We start from the raw sequence: 15,946 nt of genomic DNA on the forward strand, positions 1-15,946 counted from the left end.
CAGGTACCGGGAATCTCCAGCGCGTTCAAGGCATTATGAATTGTATTTCCTAGCAGGATATATTAGCTGCAAATGTCATGAAGTCAGTGACAAAGCTGAGGCTTGGGAGACGTTGGACCTTCCAACAGGACAAGGATCCCAAGCATACTTCCAAATCAACATCAGAGTGGTTGCAGAAGAAGGGCTGGAAGACTCTGGAGTGGCCTTCACAGTCGCCAGACCTAAATCCTCTAGAAAAGCTGTGGTGGGACTTGAAGAAGGCAGTTGCACCACGCAAGCCCAAGAATATGAATGAACTGGAGGCCTTTGCCCAAGAGGAATGGGCTAAAATACCTGTAGATGGTTGCAAGAAGCTTGTGTCCGCTTATGTATCACCTTTGAAGGATGTCATTACTGCCAAAGGGTGTTCTACTAAGTACTAAAGATGCATGGAACTAGGGGGTTGAATCATTTTGTCAATGAGATATTAAGAAAAATGTCCTTGTTTGGTATTTTGTAAAATACAGTGTTACAATTTAAGTTGCATTTGTCTATTTGACACATCTTTATTTGATATGACTATAAACAAAATACGGAATAAATGTCCAACTTGCTAAAACACCAAAATTGTGTGGGGGTTGAATAATTTTGATCACAACCGCGTATTTTCTGAGTTTATAAACAATAAAAAAATTACCAAGATTTTGTGATCATAAAAAATATTGGTGTAATCATTGTAGTATCCACTATATACGGCTCTTATACTTGGTATCCTTACAGTCAATGTTTGTATAGATCCACCTTTTTGTTTACATTCAGGAGCGCTCGCTTGTTTTTAGCGGTTAGCCTTTGTATCCACCTACGGTGTGTAGAGATTGTGAAGCATGTTTAGCTATTCTTCATCATGCAGGAATGGTGCTAGTAAGAAACAAAGTTTATCTGTCACCTTTTGAGGCGAGGATTAGTTATTTAGAAGTAGCTAAAAAACTGTGGATGGACATTAGCCGCTAACTGTCTTCAGTGTTTACAGCTTCACTTTTATCGTTAGTTATTAAGCCAAAATACGTCCATGCTCTCTTTTCTGTTTCTGCTGTATTGACTTGACATGCTCCTCAACTCATGTTACCAGCAACATCAACACGTTTGTGAAAAAAAAAAAAAACACCTACCGGTATTTTTCCAAGGCAGTATAGAAGTTTTTTTTTTTAATTATTTATTTTTTATTATTATTCATTAGCACCGCTGTACTTTATTAGTACCCGTTTACCAGGGGTCACCAACCTTTTTGAAAGCAAGAGCTACTTCTTGGGTACTGATTAATGCGAAGGGCTCCCAGTTTGATACACACTTAAAAAAATTGCCAGAAATAGCCAATTTGCTCAATTTACCTTTAATAAATAAATCTATTTATATAAAAAAGGGTATTTCTGTCTGTCATACCGTCGTACATTTTTTTCCTTTTATTGAAGGTTTTTTTGTACAGAATAAATGATGGAAAAAACACTTAATTGAACGGTTTAAAAGAGGAGAAAACAGGAAAAAAAATATTTTGAAACATAGTTTATCTTCAATTTAGACTCTTTAAAATTCAAGATTCAACCGAAAAAAGAAGAGAAAAACTAGCTAATTCGAATATTTTTGAAAAAATTTAAAAAAGAATTTATGGAACATCATTAGTAATTTTTCCTGATTAATATACATTTTAGTTATGATGACATGTTTTAGATAAGTTATAATCCAATCTGCATTTTGTTAGAATATATAACAAATTGGACCAAGCTATACTTCTAACGAAGACAAATCATTATTTCTTCTAGATTTTCCAGAACAAAAATTTAAAAATAATTTCAAAAGACTTTGAAATAAGATTTAAATTTGATTCTACAGATTTTGTAGATTTGCCAGAATATTGTTTTTGAATTTCAATCATAATAAGTTTGAAGAAATATTTCACAAATATTCTTCGCCGAAAAAACAGAAGCTAAAATGAAGAATTAGATTAAATTTATTATTCTTTACAATAAACATTTTTTTTTACTTGAACATTGATTTAAATTGTCAGGAAAGAAGAGGAAGGAATTTAAAAGGTAAAAAGGTATATGTGTTTTAAATATCCTAAAATCATTTTTAAGTTTGTATTTTTTTCTCTAAAATTGTCTTTCTGAAAGTTTTAAGAGGCAAAGTAAAAAAATTAAAGAATTTATTTAAACAAGTGAAGACCAAGTCTTTAAAATATTTTCTTGGATTTTCAAATTCTATTTGAGTTTTGTCTCTCTTAGAATTAAAAATGTTGAGCAAAGCGAGACCTGCTTACTAGTAAATAAATACAATTTAAAAGATAGGGGCAGCTCACTGGTAAGTGCTGCTATTTGAGCTATTTTTAGAACAGGCCAGAGGGCGACTCATCTGGTCCTTACGGGCGACCTGGTGTCCCCTGCCGTATACCGTACTACCCTAGACTGTGGTTGAACTATCAACACCTTTTTAGTATCGTCTCCTTCTGCTGGATGACTTGATGAATTAGCCATGAAGTATTAACTAGCAAAGTCCTTTCATCCACTTGTGCTACCTCCTCCAGAGATGCCATCCCTCATGGCTCTGAGGAAGCGAGCCCAGGGCGAGAAACCCTTGGCTGGTGCCAAGGTGGTGGGCTGCACCCACATCACCGCCCAGACTGCTGTGAGTAGAGCTTGCAAAGTCCATTCAGTGAAATCAAAGCATTTTCACTTAATTGGTCCTTGCCTTCAGGTGTTGATGGAGACTCTGTCAGCTCTGGGGGCTCAGTGCAGATGGGCTGCCTGTAACATCTACTCCACCCAAAATGAAGTGGCAGCTGCCCTGGCAGAAGGAGGTCAGAGACCAAATTGTTTTCTCTCCTTCCTCTGTTATTTTTTTCTGCTGCACAGCTATGGAGCACTTCCTGTCTTCTCTGTACAGGTTTCAGTGTGTTTGCATGGAAAGGCGAGTCCGAGGACGACTTCTGGTGGTGCATCGATCGCTGTGTCAACGTGGAGGGCTGGCAGCCCAACATGGTAGTCCACTTAAGCATGCCAAAAAACACTTTGCTCTTCCCTCTCTGTTGGAGTCAATAGATTTTAAATGATAGGTGGTTGTTTGCCAATGGAAGGAAGGGTAATAGAGCAATTAAAGGCCTACTGAAAGCCACTATTACAGACCACGCAGTCTAATAGTTTATATATCAATGATGAAATCTTAACATTACAACACATGCCAATAAGGCCGGTTTAGTTTACCAAATTCCAATTTTAAATTTCCCGCGGAGTTTCCTGTTGAAAACGTCGCGGAATGATGACGCGTGTTCGTGACGTAATTGGTTGGAGGGGACATATTAGCCCAGCACCACTTACGGCTAAAAGTCGTCTCTTTTCATCACGCAATTTCACAGTATTTTAGACTTCTGTGTTGCTGAATCTTTTGCAATTTGTTCAATTAATAATGGAGACGTCAAAAAAGAATGCTGTTGGTGGAAAGCAGTGTATTGCAGCTGTCTTTAGCACCGAAACACAGCCAGTGTTTCTTTGTTTTTTGTGAAGCTTTAACACAGAGCGGTCAAGCGAACATGTTTCTCTACGTCAACCAGAAAGTTTTTGGATGGGAAAATTGTGATATTAAGTCGGCTCTTACCGGAGACTTGAGTGGATTACGCGACAAAAAGGCAGCTGTGATCTTGGCTCCTCGGCTTCTCTGAGACACTGGCGTTCACCGCAGTCATTCGACTTTCAGGTATGACTTTATAATCTCACTAAAATACTATTAACACAATAAGCAGATAAGGGATTTTCCAGAATTATCCTAATAAACGTGTTTAATTACATCTGAAACTCTCCCACTGCCGCCGCCTGGAGCTATCGCCTTTTTAAAAAAAATTTGTGCTTCACTGTAACTTTCCTCGTCCACCAATCTTTCATCCTCGCTCAAATTAATGGGGAAATCGTCGCTTTCTCGGTCCGAATTGCTCTTACTGCTGGTGGCTCACATTATTAACAATGTGAGGATGTGAGGAGCCCTCACACCGGTGACGTCACGCGCACATTGTCTGCTACTTCCGGTACAGGCAAGGCTTTTTTATTAGCGACCAAAAGTTGCAAACTTTATTGTCGATGTTCTCTACTAAATCCTTTCAGTAAAAATATGGCAATATCGCGAAATGATCAATTATGACACATAGAATGGACCTGCTATCCCCGTTTAAATAAGAAAATCTCATTTCAGTAGGCCTTCAAACATATTCAAAATGGAAGAATTTGGTTTCCTTTGTCTACAGATTTTGGATGACGGCGGAGACTTGACTCACTGGATCTACAAAAAATACCCCAACATGTTCAAGAAGATCAAGGGCATTGTGGAGGAGAGTGTTACTGGTGTGCACAGGTAGGACTTGCTGAAGTAAGAAAGCACAATAACCTCAAAAAAGAGAGTCAAAAGCATGGAATATGTTTTAGGAATATTTGTACAAGGTCTTTTAATGCGGTATTTTTAAAGAGTAAATCTGTTGTCATTCTTTCTAGTGTAGCAACATCGCCATCTAGTGGTGAAAATTCCTTCTGTGGTTATGCAATTGCAGCATTGCAGTAATACATGATTGTAGAAGTGTTTGTTTCCATGACATTATAATAGATTTATATGCATCACTGCTTAATCACCTTGTGCAACTACTGTATGATTTATAGCATTCTTGTGCTTTCGTATTCGCAGGCTCTACCAGCTATCCAAGGCAGGGAAGCTGTGTGTCCCTGCCATGAATGTCAACGACTCTGTGACCAAGCAGAAGTTTGACAACCTCTACTGCTGCAGGGAGTCCATCCTAGACGGGTATGAAAGTCAAAGAAAGTTTCCCTCAACAATCTTGCCTTGGTTGTACTGTTAAATGTTACTGTTTTCAGCTTGAAGAGGACCACTGATGTCATGTTTGGAGGCAAGCAAGTGGTGGTGTGTGGATATGGAGAGGTAAGATGTTCCCTAACACAATGGTTACAGTAAGGATGTTTTATCAATATTAAAGCAATTTTAATTATGTCTCAGAGGTAGAATTTTGTTCGCCAAAACCTTGCTTTGTTGCCAGGATTTTGATGGGAACACACTGTCTTGTGTGTATGTAGCTTTTAGAGTTGGTAACGATAAACCGATGCGACCGGATAGCCCGTTCGAGCCCCCTCACTCGATTGGGTTCAGTTGTGAATCTTTAGGTTTGTTGAGTGTGGACACATAAGCCGTTTTTGTCTTTAAAAACATAATGAAAGCCAGCGTTGTCCGTGAAGGGAGTTACTTGCGTAACTGGAGACAAATAGACGTAAATACATGGACCGGGTGTCGCACGAGACGAGCAATCAATCGATAGTTCATCTTTAAAACATTACGAGGGTTATGGCTGCCTGCCAAATAATTACCTGCAAAATACGCAAGGTCAACACTGTGGACTGTCTCCGTGCTGTGCCGTCCATCAATATTGTAACATCCCAAGTAATGGCGGCTCAGACAGAGTCTCAGTTTGTATTTCTTTATTTTACAAAATGCAACGTTGTTGTGTATCGGGTTCAATTTCCGTGTCTTGCTTTTTTTTCCCGGCAGCTTTCTTTTCCTCTTTCATCTCTTTCGAATTGTGATGCATCATGTCGTAATTGTATGCTTATACGAAATAAACTCAAATCATAACCATAATTCGACAACACACGTCACTACCCATCCTTGTCCCGAGAGTCCCACCCCCCAGTCAATTCTTTGGCTAGAACTTGACTCGTGGAAAATAAATATATTTGTCATGTCTTTGCCTTTTTAATTGAACGCCTTAGAGCAGTGGTCCCCAACCACCGGGCCGATTGGTACCGGGCCGCAGAATAATTTTTTATTTAAAAAAAATATATATTTTTTTTTTATTAAATCAACATAAAAAACACAATATACACTTACAAATAGTGCACCAACCACAAAAATTAATCTGGATTCATGAACTTAATTCTAAACATTTCTTCACAAAAAAAGAAATCTTTAACATGAGTATTTATGGAACATGTCCTCAAAAAATCTAGCTGTCAACACTAAATATTGCATTGTTGCATTTCTTTTCACAGTTTATGAACTTACATTCATATTTTGTGGAAGTATTATTCAATAAAGGATTTCTGAATTGTTGCTATTTTTAGAATATTTTTTAAAAATCTCACGTACCCCTTGGCATAGCTTCAAGTACCCCCATTTGAGAACCACTGCCTTAGAGGATATTTGTTTTAAAATTGAGAAAATACTGGAAGCATGTCACTGTTATAGAATGTGCTTTTTTTTTATATTTGAAGGTGACTGCGCCTATGGCTGTTCTCATCTATCAGGTTATTGTTATTTTCGAGGCGTTCACTTGATCAGTTGTCTTAGAAGCTGTTTGGCCTCTCATACTAGCAGTTTTCATCAGTTTATACTCATAGACTTAGCTTGGACAAATTAGGGCTCAATTCGAGTACCTTTCCTGCGTCCTTGTTTTTGCCCTCCCTCCTTTGTTTTGCACATTCATGTTAACCAAGAGGCGTTTGAATTGTCCGTGAGTTAGGGAGGAAGTTTGAAGTACCTCCCTTGAAGCAAAGTGAGCTCGCAGACCTCCCTACACTATTGAGAACGATGTTAGAACAGAAACTCAGAGAAGCGTACAAATGTAAGTAATTAGCGTGGATAATGATTTTCATTATAATGACACTGGTGGTTTGCTACTGCACATAAATATTGGCTTTAAACACAAACGTACAATGAAACACGCTGATGCACCATCACTTGCATAGTTCGCCAAAACCCAGTTTTCTATATTGTATTCTTCCTAATAAAGACATGCGAAAAAAAGACGAGCACAAGCAAGGCCGAACATAGCGTATGTTGGCATTTTTTGAAAGTAAAAAACATTTGTCGCATTTGCCTTACGTCACTGCTGGCCAACAGCGAGGGTTGATGACCGAGCGAGACTTAATTGACGTCATTGCAATAATTCACCATGGTACTAAATGCGGAGTAGATGTCCATCAACAAATATTAACCTTGGAATCGAATCGTTCATACACTGTATGGCAGGGGCGCTCACACTTTTTCTGCAGGCGAGCTACTTTTCAATTGACCAAGTCGAGGAGATCTACCTCATTCCTATTTATAATTTATATTTATTTATTTATGAAAGAGACATTTTTGTTAACAAGTTAATGGTGTTTAATGATAATACAAGCATGTTTAACACACATAGATTCCTTCCTTTCACGAAGACAAGAATATAAGTTGGTGTATTACCTGATTCTGATGACTTGCATTGATTGGAATTAGACAGTGGTGCTGATAACGTCCTCACAGTAAGACAACATAAACGCAACACAACAAATACCCAGAATCCTTTCCATCCATGACACTTCCTGACTGTTATACACCCCGCGAGCACCAAACCCTGCCCACCTAAACCACGCAGGGAAGGGGGGCGGTAGTGGTGGGGGGGGGGGGGGGGGGGGGGATTGGTCCTCGCGTGGTGTATAACATAATCAGGAAGTTTGTAATGTGAAAATGAAAATGGCGGGTGTATTACCTCGGTGACGTCACGTTCTGACATCATCGCTAAAAGACCGATAAACAGAAAGGTGTTTAATTTTGCCAAAATTCACCCATTTAGTGTTCGGAAATCGGTTAAAAAAATACATGGTCTTTTTTCCTGCAACATCAAGGTATATATTGACGCTTACATAGGTTTGGTGATAATGTTCCCCTTTAAATCACCAAAATGATTCCCAGGCGCGCCCACTGCTGCTGCTCACGTGGTGAACATGGGGATGGGTCAAATGCAGAGGATAATTTCACCACACCTAGTGTGTGTGTGACTATCATTGCGACTTTATCTTTACCTTTAAATATATTATGACTTTGAAATGTGAGCATGTGTAAACTATGAACAGCCCAGGATGTGCAGATTAGACTATGAGGTTAGGTAGCGGGCCACAGCATGTACACAACCACTGCTCTCGGGGCACATATTACAGCTAGAACATCATTAAAAAGTCAACTTCCTTTTATGTTTGCTCAGGTGGGGAAAGGCTGCTGCGCTGCCCTCAAAGCAATGGGCTCCATCGTCTACGTCACAGAGATCGACCCCATCTGTGCCTTGCAGGCTTGGTGAGACTCAGCCCTGTCACTTCTCTGTTTAAGACCTCAACACCAACCCTCATTTTTGATATCTTCCCATCTCTACGACAGCATGGACGGCTTCCGGCTGGTCAAGCTCAATGAAGTCATAAGACAAGTGGACATTGTCATCACCTGCACAGGTATCCACCCGCAGACACCTCACTTCCTGTTTGTACAACATGTGCTTATTTGTGACTCGTCTGTTGCTTGTACTCTTAATGTAAGTGTTACTCTTCAAGTAACACTTCTAGTAGTGCACAATTAAAAGCTGATATTGTACTAAAATAACTTGTGGAAGTCCTCAACGCCTAATTAGAAATGATAATTACATGTGCGTCTGCTTCATTGCCTTAATGCTACTCATAAGCTGAACGGTAATTGCGATGTCTTGAGGGTGAAGCTGCAGTGGTCTGAATAATGTCGATTGATGCCGGAAATGAGTCCTGAGTTATTAATACAACAATATGTCATCACTTCCAATAAGCTGTGTTCTCTCATTGGTGCTCTCAGAAGGATAGTGAGTCAGCGGCATAGAAATCCTTTTACTAAAGTTGCACATCAGGAATATTCAACTCAGTTGTTTTAAGGACCACGTTTCCAGAAAACTAAGAACCGGGGGGCCGGATTTCTCCTTTCACTATTAGTCTAATTTTGTTTATTATAAAGAACTAGCGTTCTCTACAGCAATGGTCCCCAACCACCAGGCCGCAGAATAATTTTTTATTACCGTATTTTCCGCACTATAAGGCGCTCCTTCAATGATTAGCCTATTTTAAAACTTTTTTCATATATCAATCAATCAATCAATCAATGTTTACTTATATAGCCCTAAATCACTAGTGTCTCAAAGGGCTGCACAAACCACTACGACATCCTCGGTAGGCCCACATAAGGGCAAGGAAAACTCACACCCAGTGGGACATCGGTGACAATAATGACCCAGTGGGACGTCGGTGACAATGACTATGAGAACCTTGGAAAAGAGGAAAGCAATGGATGTCTAACATGATACTGTGAAAGTTCAATCCATAATGGGTCCAACACAGTCGCGAGAGTCTAGTCCAAAGCGGATCCAACACAGCAGCGAGAGTCCCGTTCACAGCGGAGCCAGCAGGAAACCATCCCAAGCGGCGGCGGATCAGCAGCGCAGAGATGTCCCCAGCCGATACACAGGCAAGCAGTACATGGCCACCGGACCGGACCAGACCCCCTCCACAAAGGAGAGTGGGACATAGAAGAAAAAGAAAAGAAACGGCAGATCAACTGGTCTAAAAAGGGAGTCTATTTAAAGGCTAGAGTATACAAATGAGTTTTAAGGTGAGACTTAAATGCTTCTACTGAGGTGGCATCTCGAACTGTTACCGGGAGGGCATTCCAGAGTACTGGAGCCCGAAATGAAAAAGCTCTATAGCCCGCAGATTTTTTTTGAGCTTTGGGAATCACTAATATATAAGGCGCCCCGCATTACAAGGCACATAGAATAGATGCTACAGTAGAGGCTGGGGTTACGTTATGCATCCTTTAGATCAGGGGTCGGCAACCTTTACCACTCAAAGAGCCATTTCGACCCGTTTCACAAAAAGAGGAAGACAATGGGAGCCGCAACTATTCTCGCCAATATCTGCTGGTGGTCACCCAGATGACAAGAATAAGGGCATGCTATGAAGCCGTTGCCTTAAACACCTTCTACAACATGTACAAACTGCTTGCCAGTCCAGCAACATGTTGTGAGAGGGCTTCCGCAGATGCACGCACACTACTGGAAGGCATACTGGGTGACACAGAGTACACTGACGGTTGTGATATAAACAACTTTAACACTCCTACTAATATGCGCTACATTGTGAACCCACACAAAAGAAGAATGACAAACACATTTCGGGAGAAAATCCTCACAGTAAGACAACATAAACGCAACACAACAAATACCCAGAATCCTTTGCATCCACTGACTATGTTATACACCCCGCGAGCACCAAACCCCGCCCACCTCAACCACGCAGGGAGGGGGGGGATTCGATTCAATATCGATTTTTGGGGTCACGATTCGATAATATATCAATTTTTTTCCGATTCGATTCTCGATTCAAAAACGATATTTTTCCCATTCAAAAGGATTCTGTATTCATTCAATACAGAGGATTTCAGCAGGATCTACCCCAGTCTGCTGACATGCTAGCAGAGTAGTAGATTTAAAAAAAAAAAAGCTTTTATAATTGTAAAGGAAAATGTTTTATCAACTGATTGCAATAATGTAAATTTGTTTTAACTATTAAACGAACCAAAAATATGACTTATTTTATCTTTGTGAAAACATTGGACACAGTGTGTTGTCAAGCTTATGAGATGCCATGCAAGTGTAAGCCACTGTGACACTATTGTTCTTTTTTATTATTTTTATAAATGTCTAATGATAATGTCAGTGAGGGATTTTTAATCACTGCTATGCTGAAATTATAACTAATATTGATACTGTTGTTGATAATATTCATTTTTGTTTCACTACTTTTGGTTTGTTCTGTGTCGTGTTTGTGTCTCCTCAATTGCTCTGTTTATTGCAGTTTTGAGTGTTGCTGGGTCAGGTTTGGTTTTGGAATAGGATTGCATTGTTATGTTATTGCTGTGTAGTGGTTTGTTGGATTGATTTAAAAAAAAAAAATCTATTTTTTTAAAATGAGAATCTATTCTGAATCGCACAACGTTAAACGATTCAATTCGTATTCGAATCGATTTTTTTCCCACACCCCTAGTGTTTATAGTGGTCCAACAGGATCACAGGATTTGCTGCAAAAATGTTTGTCTACCAAGTTTTGAACTCAACCCAGGTGACCGGTATGGTGTCATTCCCCGGCAGATGTTGGCCCCGGCCTGCTAGTTGAATAGCCATGGTGTAAATCAGTGGTTCTCAACCTTTTTTCAGTGATGTACCCCCTGTGAACATTTTTTTAATTCAAGTACCCCCTAATCAGAGCAAAGCATTTTTGATTGAAAAAAGGGGCTAAAGAAGTAAAATACAGCACTATTTCATCAATTTCTGATTTATTAAATTGTATAACAGTGCAAAAATAATGCTCATTTGTAGTGGTCTTTCTTGAACTATTTGGAAAAAAAGATATAAAGATCACTCAAAACTTGTTGAAAAATAAACAAGTGATCCATAACTTTTATGGACAGAATTTCTAGGCGCAGCCAAGGCGTTGAGGGGTTCCGGTTTGGTGACCGCAGGATTAGGTCTCTGCTTTTTGCAGATGATGTGGTCCTGATGGCTTCATCTGACCGGGATCTTCAGCTCTCGCTGGATCGGTTCGCAGCCGAGTGTGAAGCGACCGGAATGAGAATCAGCACCTCCAAGTCCGAGTCCATGGTTCTCGCCCGGAAAAGGGTGGAATGCCATCTCCGGGTTGGGGAGGAGACCCTGCCCCAAGTGCAGGAGTTCAAGTACCTAGGAGTCTTGTTCACGAGTGAGGGAAGAGTGGATCGTGAGGTCGACAGGCGGATCGGTGCGGCGTCTTCAGTAATGCGGACGTTGCACCGGTCCGTTGTGGTGAAGAAGGAGCTGAGCCGGAAGGCAAAGCTCTCAATTTACCGGTCGATCTACGTTCCCATCCTCACCTATGGTCATGAGCTTTGGGTCATGACCGAAAGGATAAGATCACGGGTACAAGCGGCCGAAATGAGTTTCCTCCGCCGTGTGGCGGGGCTCTCCCTTAGAGATAGGGTGAGAAGCTCTGCCATCCGGGAGGAACTCAAAGTAAAGCCGCTGCTCCTTCACATCGAGAGGAGCCAGATGAGGTGGTTCGGGCATCTGGTCAGGATGCCACCCGAACGCCTCCCTAGGGAGGTGTTTAGGGCACGTCCAACCGGTAGGAGGCCACGGGGAAGACCCAGGACATGTTGGGAAGACTACGTCTCCCGGCTGGCCTGGGAACGCCTCGGGATCCCCCGGGAAGTGCTAGACGAAGTGGCTGGGGAGAGGGAAGTCTGGGTTTCCCTGCTTAGGCTGTTGCCCCCGCGACCCGACCTCGGATAAGCGGAAGATGATGGATGGATGGATGGATTTCTACCCATAGAAGTAATCATCAACTTAAAGTGCCCTCTTTGGAGATTGTAATAGAGATCCATCTGGATTCATGAACTAAACATTTCTTCACAAAAAATAAATCTTTAACATGAATATTTATGGAACATGTCCACAAAAAGATCTAGCTGTCAACACTGAATATTGCATTGTTGCATTTCTTTTCACAGTTTATGAACTTACATTCATATTTTGTTGAAGTATTATTCAATAAATATATTTATAAAGGATTTTTGAATTGTTGCTATTTTTAGAATATTTATAAAAATCTCACGTACCCCTTGGCATACCTTCAAATACCCCCAGGGGTACACGTACCCCCATTTGAGAGACACTGGTGTCATCTTAAATCATCATGCACATATCCATAATCACACCCAGTAGAGATTTATGACTGCGCTTTGCATAATTGTTCGTACAAACTCTTATTGTAGTCAAAGCAACTTTAGCAGGGTTTTCTCCTGGATTTTGTCTGTATGACTTGTGCACTGTAACTACATCTGTCAAATTTTATTAACGGCAAAGTGATTAGTCTAAAACATTTTCTACAGTTGAATTAACCCTATTCTTTGGTGACACATTTTCCTTGTTGCCTTCTCTGCACTTGTCCTGCATGCCGTCAGGCAACAAGAACGTGGTGGTGCGAGAAAACCTGGACCGCATGAAGAATGGCTGTATTGTCTGCAACATGGGGCACTCTAACACAGAGATCGACGTGGTGCGTCACCAGCTTGTTTTTTTTATCTTTAATATGGCTTAACAAGCACAAAAATATAGACAGATTAGTGATCCAGTGATGTCACTGTTGCCGTGGTAACCACAGTTTAATCCTAGTGGTGACAAAGGCCTTTTTTTTATTGATTTGCTCGCCTGACATGTTTTATTTTAATGAAAAAGGTGCTGAACAAACCCAAAAACAGGAAACGCAATCCTTTTAATCCCCCTGCAGGCGAGTCTGCGGACACCAGAGCTGACCTGGGAGAGAGTGCGCTCGCAGGTGGACCACGTCATCTGGCCCGATGGCAAGAGGATAGTGCTGTTGGCCGAGGTACACAAGAATGATCTCTGACCAATGTGGTGTCACGTAGTATGTGCGTTGAATGTATGGCAGATTGTAGTGACAGAACCAGAGCAGCCGTGACTGACCCAAACAGACAAGCTGTCAGTCAGCACCAAACTCCTCTCCTCACCTCCCTTCCACCGCGATAAATATCTTGGGACTATTTTATTTCTCCCCTTTGCAGGGTCGTCTGCTGAACCTCAGCTGTTCCACCGTTCCCACGTTTGTGCTCTCAATAACAGCTACAACCCAGGTAAACTATCACTGTTGTCAATATACATTCAAATAATCATAATTTTTGCCTAACTCTTGATGTCTGTGTGGCCAGGCTCTGGCTCTGATAGAGCTGTACAATGCTCCAGATGGACGCTACAAGCAGGATGTGTATCTGTTGCCCAAGAAGATGGGTAAGACGTTCTTGACAACTTTCCAAACACAGACTGGTGGTTCTCAAACCTTTTTACTCCACCAAGTGCCATCGTTTTTGGTACCTTTGTGGTTTGGCTTTAAATGTGTAGCTTGTCCTTGTGAGTAAATAATTGGCTTACTGCTTATGGCAGGGGTCGGGAATCCTTTTGGCTGAGAGAGCCATGAAAGCCAAATATTTTAAAATGTACTTCCGTAAGAGCCATATAATATTTTTTTAACACTGAACACAACTAAACGCGTGCATTTTTAAGTAAGACCAACTTTTCTAGAGTATAATAGGTCTCTTATTCTTTGTAATAACATTGTTATTCTGAAGCTAACTGTGGTGGGGGCGTGGCCTGTGGGCCTGCAGCAAACTTGGGTGTCCCAGGACTGGCCTTGAAATCAGCGACAGGTGCGTAGATGGTCCACCTGGGCCTTGTTATCTAATCACCTGTCGCTCTGTTATAAGCAGCAGCCAGGAGGAGAGACAGGGTGGAGGCTAGTGCCAGAGCGCGATCGAGAGAGAAAAATACAATTGCTGGAAAGCAACCGAGTGACTTATTGAAAAATAAAACAATAATGTAACCCTGAAAAGGGCTCTCAGGTCGGTGCTTGGTGGTCTGAAGAACCCCCAGGAGGGCAAGCCCTACACCAGGGGTGCCCATTACGTCGATCGCGATCGACTGGTCGATCTCGGAGGGTGTGTCAGTCGATCTCAAGCCAGGCATTAAAAAATAGACATAAAAATGAGCAATCATCAATCATACCAAGACTTCACTTTCGTCAGTTGTTTGACATTCTCGGCACCCGAGGATCTTGTGAGATGACGCTGGCTGCTGCGAGCTCATATTTAAGAAAAAAATCACTAACAGGGCGGACGCAGAGAAACACATTTTATTTCTAGAGACTCCGTTCCTACTGTCAAAACTCTAAAGACCGACTGCACAGTTCCTGTCTTCACCATAAAAGACCTGTTTCATCCTGCCTGTGCTAACAAAATAAGAGTCTCAGAAAGCTAGCGTGCACAAGCTAGCAAGCTACGGAGTTTGATGCCAATGTATTTCTCCCCCGCCCTCAGCGACCGCTTTCTCACTTGCTTGCCCACCCGCACAGTCACTGACGTCACTCACCTGCTGCCAGACATTAAAGGGCTACACACATATGCTACTCTCATAACAAAGTGTTTAAAAACGAGTATGCAAGTTGGACAAATGAGATGCCAAATCCAACCTCTTTCATGTGGTATTGGACAGAAAGGAGGATTTTTTTTCTCCTCTATTTGAAAATGCGGACTTTATCAGCACCACTGTCTAATTCCAATCAATGCAAGTCATCAGAATCAGGTAATACACCAACTTATATTCTTGTCTTCATGAAAGAAAGGAATCTATGTGTGTTAAACATGCTTGTATTATCATTAAACACCATTAACTTGTTAACAAAAATGTCTCTTTCATAAATAAATAAATATAAATTATAAATAGGAATGAGGTAGATCTCCTCGACTTGGTCGATTGAAAAGTAGCTCGCCTGCAGAAAAAGTGTGAGCGCCCCTGCCCTACACTAACCAATAATAAATAAATTACTACTTACCATTAACACACCTTTGTGAACATAAAAAAGCATGAGAATGTTTTATATTTTGAAGGTTATTTTTAACACTGTGATTACAAGTAGAATTATTCATTACTTATCGTGTTAAGGAATGTCAGCTCAGATTTATTTGAGAGCCAGATGCAGTCATCAAAAGAGCCACATCTGGCTCTAGAGCCATAGGTTCCCTACCCCTGGCTTATGGGGTGAGTTAAACATGAATATTTCAGAAAAGGAAATATGGGGGTGAAACATTTCTATTTGTACAATTATTTCATTAATATACAGTACAAACCAAATGTTTGGAAACAATTTCTCATTCACAACACAACTGATGGCCACAACCCCATTGATAAAACCAAGAAGTTCCACTAAACAACCCTGATAAGGCACACCAGTGTAGTGAAAACCATTTCAGGTGACTACCTTTTGAAGCTCATCAAGAGAATGCCAAGAGTATGCAAAGCACTAATCAGAGCAAAGGGTGGCTGTTTTGAAGAAACTATAGCTTAAAACATGTTTTCAGTTATTTCACTTTTTTTTGTTAAGTACGTAGCGCCACGGGTGTTCATTCATAGTTTCGATGCCTTCAGTGACAATCTACATTGTAAATAGTCATGAAAATAACAAAAACCCATTGAATGAGAAGGTGTGTCCAAACTTTTGGC

At 40.9% G+C, this 15,946-nt stretch overlaps 1 protein-coding gene across 4 annotated transcripts in view; it reads left to right on the plus strand.

Annotated features, from left to right (window-relative positions):
• ahcyl2b (adenosylhomocysteinase like 2b) overlaps window positions 1-15,946 on the plus strand; it is an 80,724-nt gene that overhangs the window by 51,921 nt on the left and 12,857 nt on the right. For all 4 annotated transcript variants that reach the window (XM_061914540.1, XM_061914537.1, XM_061914539.1 and 1 more), the window contains exons 4-15: window positions 2,558-2,658; window positions 2,728-2,830; window positions 2,917-3,011; window positions 4,265-4,371; window positions 4,696-4,812; window positions 4,884-4,947; window positions 8,036-8,124; window positions 8,206-8,276; window positions 12,838-12,932; window positions 13,164-13,262; window positions 13,459-13,527; window positions 13,603-13,681. In XM_061914540.1, coding sequence (XP_061770524.1) covers window positions 2,558-2,658; window positions 2,728-2,830; window positions 2,917-3,011; window positions 4,265-4,371; window positions 4,696-4,812; window positions 4,884-4,947; window positions 8,036-8,124; window positions 8,206-8,276; window positions 12,838-12,932; window positions 13,164-13,262; window positions 13,459-13,527; window positions 13,603-13,681 — 1,089 coding nt within the window. The remainder of the gene's footprint in view (window positions 1-2,557; window positions 2,659-2,727; window positions 2,831-2,916; window positions 3,012-4,264; window positions 4,372-4,695; window positions 4,813-4,883; window positions 4,948-8,035; window positions 8,125-8,205; window positions 8,277-12,837; window positions 12,933-13,163; window positions 13,263-13,458; window positions 13,528-13,602; window positions 13,682-15,946) is intronic.

Source organism: Nerophis ophidion, linkage group LG10 (genome assembly GCF_033978795.1).
Source record: "Nerophis ophidion isolate RoL-2023_Sa linkage group LG10, RoL_Noph_v1.0, whole genome shotgun sequence".
NCBI lineage: Eukaryota > Metazoa > Chordata > Actinopteri > Syngnathiformes > Syngnathidae > Nerophis > Nerophis ophidion.